The sequence below is a fragment of the Chiloscyllium plagiosum genome, chromosome 4, assembly GCF_004010195.1.
Source record: "Chiloscyllium plagiosum isolate BGI_BamShark_2017 chromosome 4, ASM401019v2, whole genome shotgun sequence".
Classification (NCBI taxonomy): Eukaryota; Metazoa; Chordata; class Chondrichthyes; order Orectolobiformes; family Hemiscylliidae; genus Chiloscyllium; species Chiloscyllium plagiosum.
This window is the reverse complement of record NC_057713.1, coordinates 2,549,030-2,576,018: the sequence shown is the minus strand read 5'-3', so window position 1 is coordinate 2,576,018 and position 26,989 is coordinate 2,549,030. Positions and strand designations below refer to the sequence as shown.

The 26,989-nt window shown below is 41.3% G+C and overlaps 1 protein-coding gene and 1 long non-coding RNA gene across 5 annotated transcripts in view; one reads left to right on the top strand and one right to left on the bottom strand.

Annotated features, from left to right (window-relative positions):
- ankrd29 (ankyrin repeat domain 29) overlaps positions 1-26,989 on the top strand; it is a 99,525-nt gene that overhangs the window by 65,111 nt on the left and 7,425 nt on the right. Inside the window, exons 8-10 of one of the 4 annotated variants that reach the window (XR_006311339.1) lie at positions 3,851-3,946; positions 8,760-8,858; positions 11,891-12,109. Coding sequence is in view for 3 of the 4 variants with exons in the window: in XM_043687599.1 (XP_043543534.1) it covers positions 3,851-3,946; positions 8,760-8,858; positions 11,891-11,971 (276 nt within the window). In the remaining variant the exon portion in view is untranslated. Of the gene's footprint in view, positions 1-3,850; positions 3,947-8,759; positions 8,859-11,890; positions 12,513-26,989 lie in introns of those variants that run through there. The other 3 variants (XM_043687599.1, XM_043687602.1, XM_043687600.1) reach the window with 3 other exon arrangements.
- Positions 559-17,743, bottom strand: LOC122548811. Its single transcript, XR_006311340.1, has 3 exons — positions 16,284-17,743; positions 9,122-9,195; positions 559-1,774 (listed from the first exon to the last, which is right to left on the bottom strand). It is a non-coding gene; the product is annotated as an uncharacterized LOC122548811 (long non-coding RNA).

The following is a 26,989-nucleotide window of genomic DNA, read 5'->3' as shown; positions in this document are numbered from 1 at the left end:
CTGTTTTTTTTTTTTATTTCTTTCCTTTTTTTTTTAAACCCCCTAACTGCGGTAGTGCTTATTTTTTCCTCAGCACCCATGGTGTGTGTGTGCAGGTGTGAGACACAGTGCACGAATCTTTATTCAATTTCCACCACCAGGAAGATAGGCAAGCACCCGAGTGGCCAGTGACAAGCAGTGCCCTTCACAAAAGGGCAATGCTGTGTGATCAGAATTCCTGTTTATATCTGTTGCCCAGGGCTCCGGGATAGACCCAGGTTAATAGACTAGTTCCGATCGCCTCATCCCTCACTCCCTAAGTCTGGGAGGTAAGCCTGGTCTTTCTCCGGTAGCTTTTCCTATGACATCTTTACTTCTGGTACAGTTTCTGTGACTTGGACTCTGACTCGAGTGACGTGTACCACTCTGTAGCCTATTTCCTGCATGCGGAGCGTCTCTGGAGAGTTTCCTCCTCCTCTTCCGGCAATAACAGTATCAAGGCTGCATCCATCTCAGACTCTGACGTTTGCTTGACACTAGACTGAGGGACTGACTCTGAGCTGGCTGGCCACAGCCAGTGTACTGTGCACATGTAAATAAAGGGTGACTTGGTGGGATACCAGCCTCTGTGCAGTTACTTCATAAGTAAGTACGCATTTCAAAAAATGCAGTTCATTGATTGAACACCCATACCACCATTATGCCCTTAAGTTTGTATTTTGCTCCCCACCTCCCAACTATATCTAAGTGTAGGTCTGACATTCACAGCTACGGTGGAAGGAGCTTGTTGACTGAAGTGCCTAGGTGAGTTTGAAGAGTTTGGTTAGTGTTCCTAGAGGTCCCTGGCCTGCTAGGAGTATCCTGCATAGGTGCAAGTACATTCTTCTTGGCCTCGGCTTTTGGAGGCATCGGAGTCACTGGCAGAGGGAAGATGTAGTGACAGGACATCTCTGGAATGTCCTGAGAAGATGTTGCTGTGATACCTGGTGGTTTCATCTCCTCCCTGTGGTTGCCTGCTAGCACCACACTCTCATCTGGAGTGATGCTGAGATGCCTCACTTTGCCAGTGATGCTGAGTATCCATGGCTAGATCACTGAAGTCCAGATCTAAGCACATAACCGGCAGCCACGCACCATTCTGTTGGACTGGATCTCCAAGATGACCACCATCCTGTCCATCTTTTGCTGAAGTCTATGAGAACCTCTGTTACACCTTTCTGGTGTTCCCTGCCTCTTCCTGCAGGTTGACCATGTCATAATCTTCTGTATGGGGCTTTGCAGGCACCTGGTCTCTGGCAGTCCTTTGAGTGTCAGAGACATCTTTCACGGGCAGTGGACCTGTCACACTGATTTGCTCACTGGATTACATCATCAAGTCTAACCTAACCATTGAGGTGATTGACTGTGCAGGTGGAGGCTGCAGGTGACACCTTGTAAGTGGGCTGTCTAAGGACTCCTGAGTCCTTGTCCTTGTCCTCTGAAATGGTGCTGGAGCAGAGGGTCTCCAGCCTCTTTCATCGTATATGAATTGTGATTACTGGTGGTGTTCATAGAAAAGATAAAGGAGTAGTTGGTATAGATACAGAATATCTCATGCAAAGCAATATGTTTGCCTTAATGCACAGCTGAGAAGGACAGAAAGCAATGTTGCTTCCTAGGCTGTTCATGTCTCCAACTTGCCATGGGTTGAGTCTCTGTCTTCTCAGCCAATTTGTGCCTGTTCATCAAAGTGGGTGAGAATCTTTGTCTGGCACCTCTCGGCCAGGCCTTCTCTGCAATTGTGGGCAAGCTTGTCCTGCAATAAGATAGAGGTTTCAGTGTGACAGCAAAAGATACAGGAGCACTTTTGTGAGTGTGCAAAACAATATAAGGTCATAAGCCATCTCTGGAAAGTGAATAGGAATTGCAGTGCCTAGAAAAGGTAGTTGGTTTGAAGCATGAATTGGGTGTGAACCTTTGAGTGCATATCATGCATTGAATCCAGAAGCTTGCAGGCTATGACCCTTTGTCAGATGCCTTTGGTGGCACAGTTAGACTGAGTGTGAGCTAGCAGAGAGATTGTCACTTAAACTTAATGCTTTAGAGGGCCACTGGTTCTAACTGTGCTGCTATCTGGGTGCAAACTTGATGGAATTACCTATTGGTGCCATGCTCTGGGAAGAGAACTCCCTTCTGTCCATTACTCCATCCATTAAGAGCTGCAGACATGCATGACTAAAACAAAGTAAGCTTCTGTACCTTCAGAGAACTTTTCCGTGGGGCTGGAAACTTCCACAGTCTTCTTGGAAGTCAGTAGTAGCAGAGGAGTTCAAATAATTCCTCAGCAAAGTATGCCAAATACATATGCAATAATGCAACTCAGGTTAAAAGATCTTATCAGGTAGATAGAAATCATTTTCGCTGGTGGATGGAGTCCAGAACAAGTCATTGTAATCTTAAAATTAGGAGTGTTATTAGGAACTAGTTCTTTATACAAAACTTTTGATTTGTGATCCCTCAAAATGTCATTGTGAAATGGGTGTCAGTTAAACATTTAAAAACTGAGATTGACAGACTTTTTTTAGGCAAGGATGTTAGAGGTAATACTGCCAAGAGATAGATTTGGCCAGGATTGAAGCAAGGGGTATGTGGCTGAATGGCTGAATCTGGTCAAGTTGAAACTTAATTTGAAGACTGATAAAAGATGGTGCAAGAAGGTATTCTATGTTGAACAGTTAACTCTCATGTGGTGATCAGTTCAAAGAAATTAAGATTACTTAATGACCAGTGTAAACTAATTGTAGCTCTTCAACTGACATATAGAAACATGATATTTGTGACACACATCGTTTTTAGACATTCACAAGTTGGTTGGCTACCATTTATTTCCTGTCACCATTTGCGTTGAGAAGGTTGTGGTGAACTGCTTTCTTGAATCCCTGTGGTATAGGGAGGGAGTTCTGTTAATGGGAGAATTTGACACAACAATGGTAAAAGAATGGGTGGCACAGTGGTTAGCACTGTTGTCTCTCAGCGCCAGAGACCCGGGTTCAATTCCCGCCTCAGGTGACTGACTGACTGTGTGGAGTTTGCACGTTCTCCCTGTGTCTGCGTGGGTTTGCTCCGGTTTCCTCCTACAGTCCAAAGATATGCAGGTCAGGTGAATTGGCCATGCTAAATTGCCCGTAGTGTTAGGTAAGGGGTAAATGTAGGGGTATGGGTGGGTTGTGCTTCGGCGGGGCGGTGTGGACTTGTTGGGCCGAAGGGCCTGTTTCCACACTAATGTAATTTAATCTAATAAAAAAACATCATTCTTGTTCCAAGGCAGAATGGTGTGTGGCTTGCAGTGGAACTTGCAGGTGGTCATTTTGCCATATATCTGTGCCTTTGTCCTTGGACAACCTTTAATACATTATCTTAACATTGCAAACAGTTGTAATACCCAATTAGTATTGTCAGTCACAATGTAGGCACTTGTATGTACTGCAAATGTTCATATATAGGATTTTATTCTTTGTAAACAGAAAGAACTTGTACCCAAATTGAGCCTATTTCAATTTAACAAAATAAATGACGGACATTCTGTTTCATTTCAGGGTAATGTCTTGGTGCATTAGTGTCAGGCCTATCTTGTTTAAAATTTAAACAAAGCTTGGCAGTTAATTGTCATCCATTCATTCATTCTCTAAGGCAAGACTCAACCAATCAAATGTCTGTTGCCCACCAATCATCACTTCCCCTCATACAGTATAAATAAGGTTTTCTCTTACTTTGATTATTTCTTGCTAAATTATCTACATGAGTACAAGATGAACAGCTTCAACAAGATGTCTATTTTCCTCATCAATACTCGTATTGTGTACTAATAATTAACAAATTATTCTTTTTAAAGGATGGCTCAACACCTTTATTCAAAGCTGCATACAAAGGTTTTATTGAAGTTGTTCGAGAGTTACTAACATGTTCTCCTTCATTGGGAATTCTTAAGGTAAAAAATTGGAATATTATTATATCAGTGTTGCTGTAAGAAAGTTTCAAAGGGGTAGCATTTTGGGAATAGTGACCATAATTCTGTAAGTTTTCAGATGCTAATGAATAAGGACAAGAGTGGACCTCTGGTATTAAATTGAGGGAAGGCCAACTATACCTGAATTAGTCAAGAATTAGAGAATGTGGATTGGGAGCGACTGAGTAAATCCACATCTGATACGTGGGAGTCTTTTTAAGGACCAATTGATTCTGTGCAGGACAGGGCATGTTCCTGTGAAAATAGAGGACAGGAATGGCAGGATTCGGGAAGTTTGGATGACAGAAAATTATCAGCTTAGTCAAAAAAAACAAAGCATATCAAAGGTCCAGGCAACTAAAAACCAAGTCCTTGAAGAATATAGAGAAAGTAGGAAGGAGTTCAAACGGAGTTAGGAGGGCTAAAAGGGGCTGTGAAATATTCTTGATCAACAGGGTTCAGGAGAATTCCAAGGCATTTTATACCTTTTTTAGGAGCAGAGGGTAGCTAAGCAAAGAGTACGCCCATTCAAGAATAAAGAAGGGAAGTTGTGTGGAGCCAGAGGAAATGGGTGAAATCTTTTAAGGAGTGCTTTACATCGGAATTCACCAAAAAGAGGGATATTGAGGTTTGGGAAAGATGTGTGGATACTGTCAGGCAGGTCAATGTAATGGAGGACTGTGGGAAGCAGAGGAGGAAGTAGATGGGGCATTAACAGATATCTTTGCGTCATCTTTGGCCTCAAGCAAGGTTCCAAAGGACTGGAGAATGGCCAAAGTTGTTCCTTTGTTTAAAAGGAGAAACGGGAGATAATCCAGGTAATTACAGTCCGGTGAGCCTCTCATCAGTGGTGGTAAAGCTGTTGGAGAAGATACTAAGAGACAGGATATATTTACATTTGGAAACAAAGACTTGTTAGTGATAGGCAGCATGAGCTTGTGCAGGGAAGATCTCACCAACTTGATTGAGTTTTTAAAGGAGGTGACAAGAATAATTGATGAGCGAAGGGCAGTGGATGTTGACTACATGAGCTTTAGTAAGGCATTTGAGAAGGTACCTCATGGTAGGCTGGTACAGAAGGCAGATTTACACTGGATCCGGGGTGAGCTGGCTAGATAGATATAAAACTGGCTTGGTCACAGAAGACAGTGGGAGTGGAAGGGAGCTTTTGGATTGGAAATCAGTAACTATTGGTGTTCCACAGGGATTAGTGCTAGAAACTTCGTTCTTTGTAATATATGTAAATGATCTGGAGGAAAACATAGGTGATCTGCTTCGTACATTTGAATAAGGTGGTCAAGAAAGTATACAGCACACTTGCTTTCATCAGCCAGAGCACCAAATATAAAAGTTGGCAAATCAATGCTACGGCTGTACAAAACTTTAGTTAGGCCACATTTGCTTTGTTGCATTCTGGTCTGGTTGCCACACTACCAGAAGGATGTGGATGTTTTGGGGAGGGTGCAGAGAAGATTTACTAGGTTGTCTGGTCTGGAGGGTTTTAGTTGAGGGGAGGTTTGATTAACTGATTTCTTTCACTAGAAAGTTGGATGCTGAGGGGCAACCTGATAGAGGTCTACAAAATTAGAGGCCCAAATAGGGTGGATAGTCAGAGGCTTTTCCCAGGATGCAAAGGTCAACTACAAGAGGGCACAGGTTCAAGGTGAGGTGGGGGAAACTTTAGGGGAGAAATGCAGGGAAAGGTTTTTACACAGAAGGTGATGGGTCTCTGGAACGCACTGCCAGTGGAGGTGGGAAAGCAGGCATATTAGTAAGGCATATTTTAATAGACATATGAACATGATGTGAACGAATGGATGGATAGGGCAATAAGTAGTGGTATAAATAAAGATTAAGAATCAATGCAGTCTTGGTGGGCTGAAGAGCCTGTTCCTGTTCTGTAGCAATTAGAAACGGTCATTTAACATACCAATTCAATTCTGACATGTGACAATAAAGTCAAAATCTAAAACCTTCTATTTCTTTCCCAAATCCATCTACTTTAAATCTCATTGAATTATGAAATATTCAAAATTATTCTGTTGACTCAGACTGGTACCTGAGGACTAGAGAATCACAAATATTACAAAAGTTAGGATAAATCATGAACTTCAGTACAGCCAGTTTAACCTTGGTGCTGAGGAAGCTTTTAGAAATGATAATTCAGGACAAAATTGAGTTACTTAGGCAAATGTATATTAATTAAAGAAAGGCAGTATGGATGTTAAGAAAATATCATGTTTAAGTAATAAAAAATAAAAACAAAATTTGCTGGGGGAGCTGAGCAGGTCAGGCAGCATCTGTGGAAAGAGAACAGTTACTGTTTCAAGACTGATATGCACCACCTTCAGAACTAAAATGGTGGGTTTTATATTCTGTTCACAAAGGGGAGGAGAAGTAAATGGAATAAATAGTCAGGATGTGAGGGTACCAAGAGCAACTGACAACAGGAATGCTGATGGTGGTAAAAGAGCAATAGAGATGTAAAATAGATTTAAATGATAGGTGTGAAAAGGAGGAAAAATGGATTCACTCTGCTGAGAGTGAAACAAAAAGAAAACATAGGCAGGAATGTTGTAGTAAGCATAATTTATAATGGAGGAATAAAGAAATGGTAATTGAAGCTAACTTTGTGCTTGTTTTCACTAAGGAAGATACTAGAAATCTCCCAGAATTAAAGATCCAAGTAACTACAGTGAATCAGGATTTGAAGGAAATCAATATTGATTAAAAAGTTGTACAGGAGAAATAAATGGCATTGGAAATTGATAAGTCCCAGAAGCTGACCGTCTACTTCCCAAAATGTTGAAGGAGGTGCCTAAACAGATGTTAATGCATTGCTGAACATCTTCCAAAATTCCATTGATTCTAGTTTGATTGCTGTAGATTGGAAGCTAGCAAATGCCACCCCACCATTTAAGAAAGGAGCAAGAGAAAAAAAAAAGCATCCAAATTTGCAGACGATTCAAAGTTAAGAAAGAGTGTACTGTGAGGAAGATGCAAAGCAGTTTCAGGAGGATTTGGATAGGCTTAGTGAGCAGGCAAGAACATGTCAGATGGAATAAAGTGTGGAAAGAATGATGTCATCCACTTTGGGAGAAACCGATCTGCAGAGTATTTCTTAAATGGTAAGATGCTATAAATGTGTAAATGGTCCTGTACTTGGTCACAACTCCAACTTTTCACCAACATCTAACCTCATCAAGTTAGATGTGTCCCTGGGTGTTCTCGGAGATCTAATCTTGCTCCGTAATATACAGGAAATACTGCTTAGGGCTATTCAAGCCCATTCTCACAACAGCACTAAAATATTAATGCTCCAAGAATCATCTGAGCCCCTCGACTTTTTATTGAACTCTGACTGTTCTGAGTGACCAATCAGAAACTTGGAGAGCAGAATTGAATGCTGCCACCTAATTACTCTTGGAACACCGTGTACTGTAAATGTTACATTTTCTGGACACAGTAGATGGGGAGAAACTGTTCCTGCTCTTCGGAGTAGCAGAGGGCGTGGATTTAAAATATCTTGTAAAAGAAACAGATGTAAGGTGTGGAAAAAAATTCTTACACAAGGAGTGGTTTGGATTGAATGCCCTCCTATGAGTGTTGTAGAGGTAGGTTCGGGAGGGCATTAGATCAAAACTTAAAGAAATACTACAAAGGAGGAGAGGGGTAAAAGGCAGGAGTTTGGCACTAAAGTGCTCAGACACAATGTGCTGAATGGCTTTGATCTGCACTGTAACAAGTGTGATTCTCTGCTGGAAATGGTCATCACAGACCCCCTTAGCTAATTTGGAGATAACTGGCTGTCCAATACTGGCCTTTTTGAAAACAGTCAGGAACATGGCAGGGAGCTAGAACAATGGATTGAAGGTTGATGTTCCACCGATAATCGCTCTTGACCTTGACCCCAAATGAACATTTGACTCAGTTTCTAGGAAAGTCTGGTTCTTTAATGCTACACATAACAACATCACAGAAGAAGGATTACTGAACTAATTGTGAAGGGGCAATTGTAAAACGACTAATGGTTGGAAAATTGTGGTCAGCATACATCTGATTATCTCATTTGAACTGGCAGTGGAATGAAGTCCCATGTTGGCAACATAGCCTTGTAAAAATATTCCTTATAGATCAACATTATATAACCATATTCAAAGTATTCCAAGTTTAAAATAAGCAGATGTAGTTGATAATTTGCTGAATTTTCAAGATCATTTGATTTTATTTTCATTTAAAATTTATTTCCAATATATATTTCTTCTTTCTTGAACTCATTCCCATATGTTGTACTACATTTCCCTAATCAAGAAGGTTTGTGGTATGGTGGTGATTTTATCTTCACCTGAAACAAGTCGAATAAAATCCCTACAGTGTGGAGAAAGGTCATTTGGCCTATCAAGTCTGCACCAACACTGAAGAGCAACCTACCCAGACCCAGACCCAGATCCCACCCTATCCCTATGGCTATTTACCATGGCTAATCCGACTAGTCTGCACATCACTGGACACTACAGGCAATTTAGCATTGCCAATCCACATAACCTGCTCATCTTTGATCTTTGGAAGGAAACTGGAACGCCTGGTAGAAATCTGCACAGACATGCAAACTTCACACAGACAGTCATCTAAGGCTGGAATCAAATGTGGGTCCCTAGCTCTGAGATAGCAGCATTAACCACAAGTAATCATTTAACATGTGATCTGTTAAGTCATATTATGATTTAATTAGTGTTGTGTTGAGTTGCCTTGAACACAGAATGGATTATTAACGACATTTTATTTGCATGAATAGAATGGAACAACAGCTCTTCACGCTGCAGTTTTAGGAGGCAGTGTCAGAACAGTGGGCCTTCTCATTGATTCTGGAGCAGATCCAAACCTAAGAAATACGGTAATAAGTGTTTACCTATTCCCTCTGTTTCCTGATGTTTGTAAAGTCAAAGTCTAGAAATTCAACTTCGTGTAACTCATTTTTCAGGTCTTAACCAGCCTACCAAGACCCCAGTATTGGGGAAGCAGGTTCAAATTTCAGGCTGGAAGCGAGCTTTATATTGGTGAAATATATACTGGAAAAGGTTTAAAATACATAACAGGCCTGATGCCACCTTTTTATTACTCACTCATGAAATGTGAGCAGTGTTATTTATTCCCTACCCCTAGTTGTCCTTGAGAAGGTGATGGTGAGCCGCCGCCTTGAACTACGGCAGTACATATGCTGTAGGTAGAATCTGTGGAGAGAGAGAAAAAGATTTAACATTTCAGATTTGTGAGGAGTTTCATCATTGGTGAAAGTGGTCAAAGTTTCAGGAGCATGTGTCAGAAACATTTAAAAGGAAGTAATAATTTAATCAAATGAAGGTCTGCACTATTTGCAGGACATATAATAAATATTAGATTGTCCCGGTACTTCACTTGGTATGTGCTCGCAAGTAGGAAAGCCCCTTGCCAGAGCTATTTAAAGAGATCATTTTGTTCTTACAAATTTAATTCCTAGTTTCTCATTTCAAGGTACTGGTCAACTTCTATGATGACTTTTTGTAAGTTTTAATCACTCTCTCTGGAATGTTCATTCTTGCAAACTGAAAAACTGATGCGCTGTTCATGGCTACATCAGAAATAGTTTGGTAGCAATTATAGGTGGTCTCCTTGGGATGGCTTAGGGGCTGAAATTTAAAAGTAGCAAGGAAGACACTATGGAGCAGGATCACTAAAATGAGAAGAACACTGAATTAGAGGTCATATAATGGACAGTCTACATGTATTTTACTCAGGAGGAGCAATATCTTAGACCAAAGTCTTCAATTCCATCCTCAAACCACAACATTGACAGCATTGGCTTGTGTCTATATAGGTCTGCATGACTCTCAACCTTCACACTACAAACTTCTTTCACATTAAAAGTTGAAATTCCAGAACTCCAATCCACAACTGTATCAGAGAGCTCACTGTGATTGTCTAGACACAGGAGGAAACCTTCATTCACAAGTGCCACAGGATATAAGAGCACTAGATTCCACCTACATAGTAGGCTTTCCCTGGATGCAGAATTATAGACTAGATACATTGCCTCATGTATTTCCCTCACCAGCTTGGCAAAATGGATTTCAATTCCTTAATTTATAGCTGATTTGTGACCATTGGCAGTGCAAATATGCAAATCTGGGCTTGCTTTTCAATTCTTGGCCCAAAGGCATTTCTGACCCACAGCACCCCAATCTCCACCACAGGTACTCCCAGTTGGAATGGCTTTTGAATCTGGTTTTGTTAAGCAGCAATTTTATCCACATCCAACCATTAAACCAACTGAGTCAACCCTCTCATTTTTTAAATATTCATTTGTGGCATGCGAGTGTCACTAGCTTGGCCAGCATATATTGCCCATCCAGAATTGCCCACTAGGCAGTTAAAAGTCACCTGCATTTCTGTGCATCTGGGCTCGCGTATAGGCCAGACCCGATAAGGACAACAGATTTCGTTCCTTAAACAGTATTTATTGAGAGTGGTCACCAATAGGTTAGCTTTTACTGATATCAGATTTCTCCATCTGCTGTAGTGAGATTCAAACCTATATTGCAGTAATATTAGCCTGGAATTCTGGGTTAAGAGTCCAGTGATATTACCCTGACACTACCACCTCCCCTTTTGTTCTAGCAACACATTCTCCATGCAAATTATAGTCAGGAGCTATCCAGAGTAATGGTAGAAGCTCTAATTTTCATTCTTTCAGATGGCTGACCAGGAGTCTTTCTGTCATGTATTCCCACTTAGTGTACATTGAAAGGAACTCCATTTGAATCCCCAACCTGGTTTTGTTACAATATGATCGTACTTTGCTCAAAAATCAAATCTTGGACATGGACTTGAACCTGAAGCTTCTGACTCTGAGGCAAGACTGTGCCTCAAGATCTCTAGGCCAGCTATAGAAACATTAAGTATTAAAATATTTGCTTTTGAAAGTAGAATTGGACATAGTCTTGAAGTTTTAAAAGGAATTGCAGGACTCTGAGGTAGGATTAATAGTATAGGTCTTTCAAAGAGCCAGCACAGGTGCATTGGGTCAAAGGGCTTCCTCTTTGTTACACGATTCTACATGCACTGTGATAAATAACTGCTTGAATTATTACCTCCTTGTAGATAAAGGAAAAAACAGCTGAAGTGAAATGGAGTTATAAACAAACACAGAATGCTGAAGAAACTCAGCAGGTCTGGCAGCATCTATGGATAGAGAAATCTTCTAACCTACACAGCCCAATTCTAGGTCCTTCCCAAAGAGAGAGGGAATGAGCCAGAAAAGGTTTGTAAGGGGCTCATAGGAGTGACATTACCAGAAGAAAATAGCCTATAATGGTTGGCATCAATTTTCCAAAAGAAAATGGATTATAGCCGTGCCAGCTGAGCAAGAAGCTTTAGAATGGACATAGGCATGACTCTTCACTGAGTTTTGAATGTCTGAAAAGGACATTGCCAGGATAAAAGTCATGAATCTTTGTTTCTGATTGTATTGAAATTGTTCAACTGCTTTTTGTCTAATGTAATATAGTTTTTTTCTTTTTATATATTTTCATGTTCTTTTGTCAAAAGTATATTGACCACCTGTTGTGAATATGTTCAGTAACAGACCTCCATGGTAAACCGAAAGAAAAATAAAACTTTTGATTTATCAAGCCAGATTTCACTGTGGGATCTAACTTGGCCAGTATTACCATCAGCTGGGATTATAACAAAGGGAACAGGGTGTGAATGTTACTGAAACGATCTGATTAAATGGAGGTAAACAGAGAGACGGACCAGTCTGTGTCCATGTGGTAACTATTATACATTGACAGTACTAGATTCCACATGTATTCTTCCATGACCTCTAGTTCCTTCATGGAAACCTGCTGCACTGAAATATCAAGTCTCAGTTTGTACTTTGTATTTCAGGCAGAGGAATTGCCAGCAGATCTTACAAGGAATGATCGCCTAATCCAACAGCTTCAATCAAAACAAAGTGGAGAAAGCTGAAGATGTGGAACCAAACTAGGTTCAAGGCTCATTCTGACAAACCCATCAGAGTACAGTGAGAACTGTATAATGGCACCACTCTGACCAGGGTCACCATTCTTCTGGTTGTTCCATAAAAATTATTGAGCTATATAAAGGGTTTGTTGTCCATCTTTTTTTATATTATTGTATTTAATATTGGAAATTACATGTAATTTTAGCCTTTTTCCTGGTGCCTAAAACTTGATTGATTAAGAGCTGATGGGTAGAATTTCCTACTAGCCATTGGTGATGAAATTATAAACACTTCTGTCAGAAATAGCAAAGAAAAATCTATTCCCCGATATCTCCTGCTAACGGTCAAGTTTCCTACATAAGTATAATCTTAAAACAACAGCCATTCAATAGTTAATCAGTGGCAGTGTTGAAATGATAGTTTGTCATTTTAAAAGAAACCAGGGTTGAAATTTTCTAAGCCCCACACCACACAAGTATGTGCAGAAAGTTAGGTAAATTGTACTGAACTGAAAATGTGTCGCTGGAAAAGCGCAGCAGGTCAGGCAGCATCCAAGGAGCAGGAGAATCGACGTTTCGGGCATGAGCCCTTCAGGAATTCCTGAAGAAGGGCTCATGCCCGAAACGTCGATTCTCCTGTTCCTTGGATGCTGCCTGACCTGCTGCGCTTTTCCAGCGACACATTTTCAGCTCTGATCTCCAGCATCTGCAGTCCTCACTTTCTTCTAAATTGTACTGAACCAAATAACAATCTTTAAATTACTACTGTTGGATTAAACCAAAACTATTCTGAAATATTACCAATATGATTGCTTTGTTGGAAAATCCTCTAGGATTTTGAAAAGCATTTTTTGACAAAGTACCTTGATAGTATTAGAGTATCAGGGTAATTTGAGATGTCAGATGCAGGTTGTACCTGCCCTTTTGCACGTTGCTGCTGGCTCAGGTAAGAGTTGTTTTTTTTTCTCAACTCTTTTTGTACTAACCCCTTGATTCCTTTAAATTTAAAAAATCTAGTAATCTGAACCTTAAATATACACAAATACTTAAATATACCAAACATCCTCAGCCCTCTGCAGTAGAGAACTCCAAACTGTCACAACCTGCTATATAAAGAAATTTCTCCTTTCCTCAGTCCTTTCAAAGTCAGTTAGAAATTTACTTATATTGTCAAACCAACACAAAAAGGGCAATCTCAGCACCAAAATTAAAGTCCCAAAGCCCAATCAATATTGGATCTCAAGTCTCATTACCACACATCCCCAAAAGTCCTCAGGCAGACATTGCAAGGTAGGGTGGGTTGGATATATGAGGGGCTGGGGTTGGTGACTGCAAGCTGACAAATATTATTGTTCCCCCAATTTCATATTAATATAAGTTTAGATGCTGTTAAAACAAAAATATATATGTTCTCTTCAGAAGCCTCTTCTTTGAATATGGCTACGGGGTCATTTACCTTAACTCGAGCACTGACACAGCCTTTAACAAAATCAAAATATTGTATACGCTGGAAATCCGAAATAAAAACAAACTGCGAGAGTGGCTCAATAGGTCTGGCAGCATTTGTAGAGAGAAAAACAAAGTTAACATTTAAAGTCCAATGACTTAATTTCTGAAGAAAAGTCATATTGGGCGCTCAACATTAACTCTGTTTCTCTGTCTGCAGATCCTGCCAGACATGATTTGGTTTCTTCGGCAGTTTCTGTTTTTATTTCTGATCAACCATTGTTTAACATCTCGTCTCTAGGAACACCACCTCTGACAGTGCAACAATCCCTTCAGGAGTGCGTCTTTCACTCAAATGTCAAGGTGGGACTTCAACCTATGACCCAACTTAAAAAGCCAATGCATTATTTGATATTTATATAATTCATAATAAAACTTACCTGCTTTTATTTGTCCCTGAATATGTTCAATATGTTTTAGATAGGAGTATTATTTAACATTCAGGTTATATGTTTTTGCATGTGATAGTTGAAGGCTGAGGTGGACAAAGTTAAAAAATCTCTCAACACCAGGTTACAGTCCAACAGGTTTATTTGGAAGTACTAGCTTTCAGAGCACTGCACCTTCATCAGGTAGCTGTGGAGTAGGATCATAGTACACAGAATTTATAGCAAAAGATTAGTGTGGTGCAACTGAAACAATATATTGAACAAACCTAAATCGCTTTAAGTCTTTCATCTTTTGATATGGGTTGCAGGTTTTGGTTCATTAATATGTAAATCACAGAACTGTCTTAAGTTAACTTAAATGTTTTATTTTTTTTTAAAAAAAAGTGACATCTCAGCTCGGACAATGCATTAAAGGTGAGAGTTTAGGGTCTGTCTGTATCCCAATCTTGAGTCAGACTGGTTCTGTTTCCAAAGTAGGAATTTATAAAATGTCATGTGGATTGACTGCCTGCAGATTGTGTGCTCTTTGAGCAAAATAGAATGTATCTGCAAATACAATTCGGCAAATACAAATTCACCTCATAGATGCGTGTGTGTGCATGAGAGAATGTGTGCGCACATGAGAGGGGGTGTGTTTGCATGTGCACATGCTTGGTAGAGGGCCAGTGTGACTGAGTATAAGCCTGCGAGGGGGGAGTGTGTGTGTGTGTGTGGGTGTGAGTGTAGAGGACGCATGTGTGTAGGGGAGAGCGTGTGTGAGAGAGAGGATCTGTGTGTGTGTGAGACTGTATACTGCAGTGGGGTCATCTGTAGTGTGACATGAACGCAAGGCCTCTGTTGAGGCCATCCTCATGGGTATCAAACTTGGCTACCAGCCTCTGCTCGGTCACTCTGCATTGTTGCATACCCCGAAGTCTCCCTTGGAGGATTGTCACCTGAAGATCCGAGGCCAAAAGTCCTTGACCACTGAAGTGTTCCCTGACTGGAAGGGAACATCCCTGTCTGGCGATTCTTGCACATTGTCCACTCATGCATTGTCATGGTGTCTGCTTAGTCTCGCCAAAGTACCATGTGTGTACCATGAGTGTTGACATGGATACCTGGGTGAAGGGGGCTGAGGAAAAAAAGGGTGGGGATGGGGTGAAGACAGCTGGGAAGGCAATAGGTCAATGCAGGTGGGGGATGATGGTAAAAGGTTGGAGCGGACTGTAGAGTGAATAGATGGGAAGGAAGATGGACAGGTAAGACATTTCAAGAGGGTGCTGCCGAGTTGGAAGGCTAGATCTGGGATGAGGTGGGGAAGGGGACATTGACAGAAACTGGTGAAATTGATGTTGATGCCATGTGGTTGGAAGGTCCAGAGGTGGAAAGTGAGGCATTCTTCCTCCAGGCAGTGGGTGGCTTTGATTTGGCAGTGGAGTAGGCCCAGTACTTGCATATCCTTGTCAGAGTGGGAGGGGGAGTTGAAGTGGTTGGCTAAAGGGGCATGGGGTTGTTTGGTGCATGTGTCCCAGAGATGTTCCCTGAAATGTTCCACAAGTTGGCATCCTGTGACCCAGTGTACAGGACACCACATCAAGAGCAACAGATTTAGTAGATTGAGGTGTTTAGATGTGCAGGAAAGTTTTTGCCAGATGTGGAAGGATCTTTTGGGGACTTCGGAGATGAAGGGGTGTTGAGAGAATGGTCTCTGCGGAATGCTGATAGGGGTGGGGAGGGAAGTATATCTCTGGTGCTCGGGTCTGATTGTAGGTGGTGGTAATGGTAGAGGATAATGCACTGTATCTGGAGATTAGTGGGGTGGAAAGTGAGCACTAGGGGGTTCTATTCTTGTGGTCGGAGGAGTGGGATTTGGGGGTGGAGGTGTGGCAAGTGGAGGAGATACGCTGGAGGGCATTGGTAGTCACGTGGGAGGGAAGATTACAGTCCTTAAAATCATAGGCCATCCCCTGTTCCTTGGATGCTGCCTGACTTGTTGTGCTTTACCAGTGCCACACTTTTTGACTCTGATCTCCAGCATCTGCAGTCCTCACTTTCTCCTCTATCATACTTAGTCAAATGCTGCCTGATGTCAAGGGTAATCACTCTCACCTCAACCGTAAAGTACAGCATGTTTGGACTGTTACATTCAAGAACCACTAGAAGGCTTAAGTGTTTAACAACAGCAAAAGCTTTTATTAAGGATGTGTTCACTTTACAAGGCATCAAGCTAGACTGAGCTGTTATCCTCCAAAATGGCCAATGATATCATCATGAATCATGTGATCAGACCTTTAACATATCAGTCGAACGTACTTACACATATATCCCTCCCCCTTTACATCTGCAGCTCCTGCGATGAAAACATTTATAATCATATATCCAACAGTTCACAGAAATAGAAATAATAATTTACCATTTCACTGCCATTTGGATTTGCTTACCAATTTTTCTTGGAATGCAGTAGCATGAAGTATGTAGGCATAGTAGGTCAGTGTTGAATCATGTTTACCTCCTTTTCGCTTGTCTGGATCTGTATTGAGTCAAAAAGCATAGCGCTGAAAAAGCACAGCAGGTCAGGCAGCATCCGAGAAATCGGAGAATTGATGTTTTGGACATAAGCCCTTCATCAGGAATGTGGGACGTGCATTGAGGCAGAGTTGACAAGAGAATGTAATGTGAAGAAACCACTATTGGGACAGTGAGCAAAATGTGATAAAATTCATGCAGCAGTTTGATTAGGGGAAGCTGGAACGCTATTGCAATTGAGTAAAGGTAACTACAGAAACATGAGGGAAGAGCTGGCCAGAGTTGCTTGGAAGACTGTGGAGGTTGAGGCAACCATGGATGTCCAGGGAAGTCAATAGCATAAAAGCAAAAAAACATATATAATGTGGTGAAGATTAATGGAAAGCCAGAGGATTGGGAAGCATTTAAAAACAACCAAAAAATAACTTTAAAAAAGTAATAAAGAGGAAGAAGATGAAATATGAGAATAAGCTAGCTAGTAATATAAAGGAAGATTGTAAGGGTTTTGTTTAGATATATCAAAGGTAAGAGTGAGGCAGGAATGGTCTTTGGACCTTAGGAAAATAAGGCTGGAGAAATAGTTATGGGGAACACAGAAACAATGGAGGAACTGAATAAGTACTCTGCATCAGTCTTCATGGTAAAAGGCACCAGTAGCATACCAGAACTTCAATAGAGTCAGGGGTTAGAGGTGAGCGTAGTGACCACATCTAAGGAGAAAGCTGAAAGGTCTGAAGGTGGATCTATCACTCAGACCGGATGGACTACACCCCTGGGGTCTGAAGGAGATAGCTCAGGAGATTGTGGAGGCATTGGGGCCTTTAATGAATCGTTGGAGTCAGGGATGGTCCCTGAGAACTGGAAAATAGCTAATGTAACACCTCTTTTTAAGAAAGGAGGGAGGCATTAAAAAGGAAATTATAGGCCAGTTAGCCCGTAAGATTGGTAAGATTTCAGAATCCGTTATTGAGGATGCGATTGTGGAGGACTTGGAAGTGCATGGTAAAATAGGGCTGAATCAGCACGGCTTTGTCAACAGGATGTTATGTCTGACAAATGTTTCAATTCTTTGAGGAGGAAATGAGCCAGTTAGATAAGAGATCCAGTGGACATGATCTACTTGGATTTCAAGAAGGAATTTAACAAGGTGCCCCACAGGAGGCTGCTAAGTAAGAGGTCGTGGTATTGTGACAAGGTACTGACATGGATAGAGAATGGGGTGACTGGCAGAAGGCAGAGAATGGGATAAAGGGCATGTACTCAAGATGGTATCCGGTGACTAATAGAGTTCCACAGGGCTTAGTGTTGGGACCACAGCTTTTCACATAATACACTAACAATCTGGATGAAGGAACTGAGGGCATTGTTGCTATGTTTGCAGATAACGTAACGATAGGTGGAGGGACAGGTGGTATTGAAGAAGCCGGGAGGCTGCAGAAGGACATGAACAAGCTAGGGAGTGGGCAAAGAAGTGGCAGATGGAATATAATCTGGGAAAGTGTAAGGGAAGAAGAATAAAGGAGAAGACTACTCTCTAAAGGGGGGAAAAGCTTTGGAAATCTGAAGCACAAAGGCATTCTAGTCAGCCTCAGAATCTGACAAACTATTTACTTCAGTCAGTTTGAGTTTGATTTCTGCCCAATATGTTGGAAAATTTCTTCTGACAACATGTAAGGACAAATCCTCAGACTGACCAAATAACTGAATATTTAAATTGATACAAGATCTTAAGGGCACTGGTTCACCTCTTTATGTTTTTAGTAACATTTTTAGAGTTGCAGCACAGTGTGACTCCACTGCTCCTGATGCACATATCAGATATCAATGAACCACTACTCTAGTGTCCACCTCCATTCTTGCTGATTTGTCATTCAATAAGGGGTGATCCAGTATTGGTTGGTGTTGCCAACAGTGGTCAGTATGCTTAATAACAGCTCCTCTTCAACTGTAACTCTGACAACTCTGCTTCGGACTGTAAATCTTGGCTTTTCTCATGCCCTTTTCGTATCATGTAGATTTTCTTCCAACTCTTCCATTTCTGTACTTTTGCTCTGTTGTTTGTATTTCTTCCTCAAACGCAGCTGTTCAATGTGCCAATTTTTGTTAGTTTATGCATGCAACTTCTTTATACCAGCAGTTTTGCTGCTGCGTGAAATATTCTTTTCATACCAATGGCAGTTTTAAGTCTGCGTTGATGCTCACCTCTCAGCCACCATTTTGTGTGCTCCCATGCTCAAGTTTAACTGGCTGCCAACAAGATTGCCATTTTAAATGCTTTCTTTGGGATTTGGTTATTTTCCATTAGTAATCTCTTCTGGATCATTGCACAACAATCTGTCTCTGACAGAATCATTTAGAGGATTTGCAAACTCACAGCATATTTAAAGACGCTAGAAGAGTGTTCTGAATTTAGAAATAGATTCACCATCATTCTGGTCGTATTTGTGTAATCAGAACCTTTCAGGAATTACCAATGGTTTTGGTAGAAAATGGTTCTGTAGGATTTCTACTATTTCCTCATAAATTTTGGAATCTGGTTTCTCTGGCTGTACCAGACTCCTCAAAAGATTAAAATTATTCCCCCCACTAATACTAAGGAATGTAGGAACAACCATATATGCTTCAATTTTGATTTGGAGGAACTAGTGTTGGATTGGGGTGGACAAAATTAAAAATCCCACAACACCAACAGCTAACAAAATTGAAGCAAAGTTAAAAAATCACACAACACCAGATTATAGTCCAACAGGTTTATTTGGAGGCACTAGCTTTCGGAGCTTCAGGTGGATGAAGGAGCAGTGCTCCGAAAGCTAGTGCCTCCAAATAAACCTGTTGGACTATAACCTGGTGTTGTGTGATTTTTAAAATTTGCTTCAATTTTGTTAGCTTGAACAAAATTGTGTATGAGTTCCAGTTCTCTGTATTTTCATCACACAATCCAATGGCACTAAATTGTCCTGCCCTTTTTTATAAATGTTTAAATAGCAAGGGCTTGAAAATTTTGTACCATAAAAATTTTAGCACTACCTTGCTTTCTCCTGTTCAAAACCACAAGGCTGCCTTTTTCTTTAGAGTCTACACTCTGACTTCATAACACTTCCATCTGTATAGGGTACACTGTTCTTTAACGGTGTAATATATGGCGAACTTCTTCTGCACAATTCACTTTTCTTCCCTGGGGGAAATTCGTTTTTACCTACAGTGACTGTTCCGGTCATTTCTTCTTTTCCAAACAGCCTAAGAGATCTGTAGTTTTTTAAAAATGGATCAGCGGATTGTTCCAGCGGATCTTAAAGCAGTTTTTATCTTCATTGCCTGTTTCCTTCTCTACCAGACAGCAAACTGTTTCCATCCAAAGTGACATTGTGATATCATATGTTTAGACTCTGAAAGTGACAAATCAAATACAAGTACACAATATGGACCAAGATTGTAATTCAGTCAGGAGCTGTGGCCCTGGGGAGGACCCAAATTGTGTGTCAATTGGTAGGTTAGTACCGGGCAATTGTCGCTTGATAACACTGTTATTGATCTCTCCCATCACTTTGTTCATGACCAAGAATAGGCAATAGGACTGTACTTTGCTGGGTTGGACTTGTTCTGCTTTTGTGGATGGGACATATATGGATAATTTTCCATATTGCTGTGTAATGGCTAGCATTTAATTGAATATATCAAAAATATTAATAAAGCAATGATGGATTTGAACTCTCTTCCATCAAAATATTTTGAAGTTGGGGGTAAGTGAAAATACTAATTGTGCAAGTGAAGATTTCTGTTGGCTTAGAATATACTGTTGGCATTGCTCTGCATTTCAAACTATTCTTCCAGACAACTGAATTTAATTTCCATACCGTTGAGGCTACCCTGAAGAACTCTACTTCTCAATCTCCACCTTCACCTGATGCATGGTGATCCTTAGATTAAACCATCTTCAGTTGTCTCTCTCTAATGAGAGAGCAGCTCTGTGGTCTGGTAAGACTATGGCGACTTTACTTATTTTACGTAATATACTGTAAGATAGACTGATGGATTTAGGATATTCGTCAGCCATGACTTCAAACTCAGAGCGGTAGATGTGATCAATATGGATTTCAGTAAGTCATTTGACAAGGTTCCCCATGGGAGACTGGTGAGTAAAGTTAGATCTCATGGAATACAGGGAGAACTCACCATTTGGATACAGAACTGGCTCGAAGGTAGAAAACAGAGGGTGGTGGTGGAGAGCTGTTTTTCAGACTGGAGGCCTGTGACCAGTGGAGTGCCACAAGGATCAGTGCTGGGTCCACTACTTTTCACATTTATATAAATGATTGGGATGCGAGCATAAGAGGTATAATTTGTAAGTTTGCAGATGACACCAAAATTGGAGGTATAGTGGACAGTGAAGAAGTTTATCTCAGATTACAATGAGATCTTAATCAGATGGGTCAATGGGCTGAGAAGTGGCGGATGGAGTTTAATTTAGATAAATGTGTGGTGCTGCATTTTGGGAAAGCAAATCTTAGCAGGACTTATACACTTAATGGTAAGGTCCTAGGGAGTGTTGCTGAACAAAGAGACTTTGGAGTGCAGGTTCATAGTTACTTGAAAGTGGAGTCGCAGGTAGATATGATAGTGAAGGCGGCGTTTGGTATGCTTTCCTTTATTGGTCAGAGTATTGAGTACAGCAGTTGGGAGGTCATGTTGAGGCTTTACAGGACATTGGTTCGGCCATTGTTGGAATATTGCGTGCAATTCTGGTCTCCTTCCTATAGGAAAGATGTTGTGAAACTTGAAAGGGTTCAGAAAAGATTTACAAGGATGTTGCCAGTGTTGGTGGAATTGAGCTACAGGGATAGGTTGAATAGGTTAGGGCTGTTTTCCCTGGAGCATCGGAGGCTGAGGGGTGACCTTAGAGGTTTATAAAATAATGAGGGGCATGGATAGGATAAACAGACAAAGTCGTTTCCTTCAGATGGGGGAGTCCATAACTAGAGGGCATAGGTATAGGTGAGGGGGAAAGATATAAAACAGACTAAGGGGCAACTTTTTCACTCAGACGGTGGTACGTGTCTGAAATAAGCTGTCCGAGGAAGTGGTGGAGGCTAGTACAATTGCAACATTTAAGAGGCATTTGGATGGGTATATGAATAGGAAAGGTTTGGAGGGATATGGGACAGGAACTGACAGGTTGGACTAGATTGGGTTGGGATATCTGGTCGGCATGGGCGAGTTGGACTGAAGGGTCTGTTTCCGTGCTGTACATCTCTATGACTTATTGTGGCAAAACACGCTAGAGTGTCTTAATTGCCCTAATGTTGCAGTTTATATAAAAATTGATTGAGACTGTATTTTTGCCCAGCAGGTGGAGCTGCTGTTGTAAATAGTCTGAATGGTACGTTGGATAATAAATGGTTTGAAATGCAGGAAGTTCAGTATGAGATTCTGAATTCTTTACCGCAAAGGTAAGTAGAGGCTGGGTCATTAAGTATATTCAAAATTAGATAGACAGACTTTTAGTCAGTAAGGAAATGAAAGGCAGGAAAGTAGAGTACAGGATGATCAGATCAGCCATGAATTCATTGAATGGTGGCCTTGAAGAAGGGTTACACCCAAAAACATTGACTTCTACACCTCCTGATGTTGCCTGGCTTGCTGTGTTCTTCCAGCCTGTCTTCATTGAACGGTGGAGCAGACATGATGAGGTGAATGGTGTGCTTCTGGCCTTAGCTGGAAACCTTCTACTGTACAGTCATATATTGACACAATAGTAAACATTTGGTCCAGGTTAATAAATTCTTGTAGCATTAATGTTTGCAGCCTGATTTGAAGATGTTATTTCTTTTATGTAACAGAGAAACAAAATATGTATTAGGATTGGGACAGGTGGATCAGTTACTTACTGGTCTCTCACACCCAGGTTAACCAGCTATGAAGTCAACAGTTCTAATTTTAATACAGACCAAGATTTGGACAGGCGAAGTCAAGGCATAATGACAAGATGTTCCCTCCATGAGTCCTATTGCAAATTGATAGCTTTCTTGCGTTTTCCCAAATATCTTCCCATGCCTCTGAGGAGACTTCAATACCTAACTCTCTCTCCCACACCCTGCAGAGTAAATCGAACTCATCTGAAAGGGCACCCCCCATAATTGATGATATAAAGTGCTTACAGAAAGTGTACTCTTAGCACTGAGCACCCTCCTCTCTATGTCAGATTTGTAGGGATCATTCAAAAGTGCAGGTTTTTTAAAAATAAAATCCCTAACTTGGAAAAAACCGAAAGAGGTCCCTGTTAAATAGCTCGTATTTCCGTGCTAACTGATTGATTGAAGGATATCATTGTGTCTGCCTCAAATAAATTGCCCATGCAAGACACACCTCTAGCTGCCCAGTATTTGAATCCTGAATCTATCTTCCCGGTTAAAAACCTGGCATACCAATAAAAGCGTAAAAGAAGATGTTTTGTCAATATTGCCTTCCCTCTGTCAAATTGCCCTCCGTGCTTTAACAGTATTGATAACTATTGGGTTATAGCAAAATTCCTTAACTGTCCTCATTTTGTCCAGAAACAGCAAGCTAGTAAGGGAAAGAGGGTCCCCACAGACTCAATCACTCACATTGGACAAAAGCGAATTTAGGTGGTAGCTTTTAATGTCCGGAAGGTCCACTCTCCCCAATCTGAGAGGGCAATTGCAGTTTAGCTAATTTAATGAGGGGCAGCTTACGATGCCAAATAAAGGAGCGGAACCAGCCATTCAGTCTCCTGAATGTTTGCTTATTGAAAATCAGGGGGAGCATCCGTATAGGGTATAATAAACGGGGGAGGATATTCATCTTAATAAGCGCTATCTGAACCAACCACGAGACCGGAAGCCCCTCCCATCTTTGAAGGTCTCGATGGATTTTGCCAAATAATTGAACAAAATTGGTCTTGAACAGCCGATCCAGCCGATCCAGCCGAACAGCCGAATATGCTCAAAACACAAAACCCCTCTTTAACCACTTAAATCGGAATCGATATTCGCCCTCAAGACCTAACACCTTCGTAAGACCACCCATAGTTTTACCCATCTCACAAAGACTTCGCTCAAGCCAAACTGCTCCAGAGTATAGAAAAGGTACGGCCAGTCAACCCGGTCAAATGCCTTCTCTGCATCTAGAGAAATCACCAACCCTGTATTGACTGTTATTGGCATGCTTGAATTACATTAAACAGCCTCCTAACATTATTGGAGGATCTGCAGCCCTTTATGAAGATGGTCTGGTCCTCTTTAACAGTAGAAGGTAATACAGTCTCCAGCCTTAACACCGAGAGTCTTAGAGAGGATTTTAAAGGCCACATTTAAGAGTGAAATGGGCCTGTACAAAGCACAGTCCTTGGCCTCTTTCAGAGATGGCAGGATGCAATCATGAGTGATTAAACATATTGAGCATCGGACCTTACAGTACATTTATAAATTCCTTATAGAATTTGCTGGGAAGTCAAACAGGATCGGGTGCCATTCCACAGCTTCACAGCTTCCTGCACCTCCTGCTCTGATAAAGGAGCATTGAGAAAGGACTCTTATTCGGGAGTCACATCTATGAACTCCAGATCCTTTAAAAAGGATTTCATTTTGGTCCGCCCCTCCAAACAACCTTCAGATTGGTATAATTTAGAGTAACATCTCTGAAATGCCACATTCATCTTTTTTGGAATCACATATTAGGTCATTCCCTAATCGCCATAATGGCTTGAGGGGCACTACTTTTCCTGGCATGATATGCTAAGTATTTGCCTGGTCTGTCACCATGCTCATATAATCTTTGCTTTGCAACAGTAAGCTCCTTCATTGCTGATTGCATGAGCACGGAATTCAATGCAGACCGCAGGCTGTCATCCTCCGTAGCTTGACCAACAAGGGCCTGTCAAAGTAAGCCTTCTCAGCTGCCTTCAACCGTGCTTCGAGGAGACGCTGCTGGCAGAATAGGAAATAATTAACCCCGGCATAGGCTTTGGCAGTTTCCCAAAGGATGGATGGGCTACTAACCGAGCCTGAGGTAATGTCTAGGAACGCCTGAAACTCCCTGGATAAATGCTCCACAAACTTATCCTTGAGGATAAAGGGATCCAGTCACCAGTTCCTCGAACCCACGATAACATCCTTAATCTTAACCAAAAGGTACACTGGAGAATGATTGGAGATGGTAATATTAACAATCGTACAAGATGCCACCAAGTCCAGGGTTGCCACAGGGGTCAGAAAAAAAATCAATCCTGGTGTGACATCTGTGTGGATTGGAAAAAAATGTAAAATCCCTGCCTGTAGGGTGAAGCCGCCTCCAGACATCCACAAGCCCTAACTCCACACATAGATCCACTAATTGTTTAGTTTGTACAGAGGGTTTTGAGGGGCTATTGGGCAACCTGTCTACTGTGAGATCCATGAGACAGTTAAAATCTCCCTCAAAACTCAGGATTCGAGATGATCAGTTTAGAAAATGCATCTACCAAAAATTTAAGGGGATAAGCTGGAGGGCATTAAAAATTTAGAACACCCATATTCTTTCCCATTTATCAGGGCTTTGAGAATTACAGACCTCCCGTGTATGTCTTTAACACACTCTCGTAACTTAAATGGGAGATTCCTCCTAACCAATGTAGTCACTCCCCTACTTCTGGTATTAAAAGATGAAAAGTAAACCTGATCAAAGCCATTCTGCTGTAGTTTCAAATGCTCCCTATCATCCAAGTGTGTCTCCTGTAATAAAGCAATATCCACCTTCTTTCTAAGACTCAAAAGTACCTTCTTCCTCTTAATTGGTGAGTGACTCCCCTTAAAATTCCAGTTTCCATTTAATCAAGTCATTAGCCATAACTTTCTGCAGTCACATTCGATTCCGAAGAGGAACTCAAACCACAAATCGCTGAACCTTAGTGTGACATGATCCATCGAACATAAAAACTACATAAACTAAAACCACTACATTTAACAAACGTACAAAGCTATCAAAGATTATATACAACAAAAACCAGAAAACAAACCAACATATAAAGTGCCAATGGCGCTGAATAGGGGATCGCCCTCTGCCCAAAGGGGGCAACTACCCATCCCAAACTGCCCGTAAGTAGGCATCTAGCCATCTCAACCACTTTCCCTCCTCCTAGCTAGAGCCACAGCACAGATACAAGCAGAAAAGTAAGTAAATACACCATGGAATAGCAATATGAATAAAGAAAATGTATTTAAAAGATTTAAGAAAAACAAAGGGGTAAATACCCCACCCATCCTTTGGCATAACTTAGAAATTGAAAGTACACATCTCAACCGCCGCCAAACATAGTTCAAACCAAATTATTACCAATAAAAAAAGGAAAAGAAAGATCCAACCAGACTTCCTCCATTTTAAAAAAATGACATATACATACACACTACTATTTGTACTTACAAAATTGTTCAGATTAGGTTAATTTGTCCACAAAGTTTCTTGCCTTCTCCGGACGTGACAAAGAGATATACTGATCCATCTAAGGTGATTGAAGCACTACTGGATACCTCAGAAAGTACTGAATTCCAAGCTCCCTCAGCCTTCTCTTGACGCCATCATAGGATTTTCTTTTCTGGATCATTGCTGCTGAGAAGTCCTGGAAGAACATGATCATGGAGCCTTCAAAAATGAGGGCCTTCGGATCCTTTCCCTGGATTCTGGAAGCTTCCACGATTCTCTCCTCATTTAGAATCATAGAGATGTACAGCATGGAATCAGGCTCTTCGGTCCAATCCATCCATGCTGACCAGATATCCCAACCCAATCTCGACCCACCTGCCAGCACCTGGTCCATATCCCTCCAAACCCTTCCTATTCATATACCCATCCAAATGCCTCTTAAATGTTGCAATTGTACCAGCCTCCACCACTTCCTCTAACAGTTTATTTCATACACATACCACTGTCTGAGTGAAAAGGTTGCCCCTTAGGTCTCTTTTATAACTTTCCCCTCTCACCCTAAACCTATGCCCTCTAGTTCTGGACTCCCCAACCCCAGGGAAAAGACTTTGTCTATTTATCATATCCATGCCCCTCATAATTTTGTAAACCTCTATAAGGTCACCCTTCAGCCTCCGACGCTCCAGGGAAACAGCCCCAGCCTGATGAGCCTCTCCCTATAGCTCAATTCCTCCAAACCTGGGAACATCCTTGTAAATTTTTTCTGAACCTTTCAAGTTTCACAACATCTTTCCGATAGGAAGGAGAGCAGAATTGCATGCAATATTCCAATAGTGGCCTAACCAATGTCCTGTACAGCCGCAACATGACCTCCCAACTCCTGTAATCAATACTCTGACCAATAAAAGAAAACATACCAAACGCCTTCTTCACTATCCTATCTACCTGCGACTTCACTTTCATGGAGCTATGAACCTGCACTCCAAGGTCTCTTTGTTCAGCAACACTCTCTAGGACCTTACCATTAAGTGTATACGTCCTGCAAAGATTTGGTTTCCCAAAAAATGCAGCACCACACATTTATCTGAATTAAACTCCATCTGCCACTTCTCAGCCCATTTGGTCAAGATCCTATTGTAACCTGAGGTAACCCTCTTCGCTGTCCACGACACCTCCAATTTTGGTGTCATCTGCAAACTTACTAACT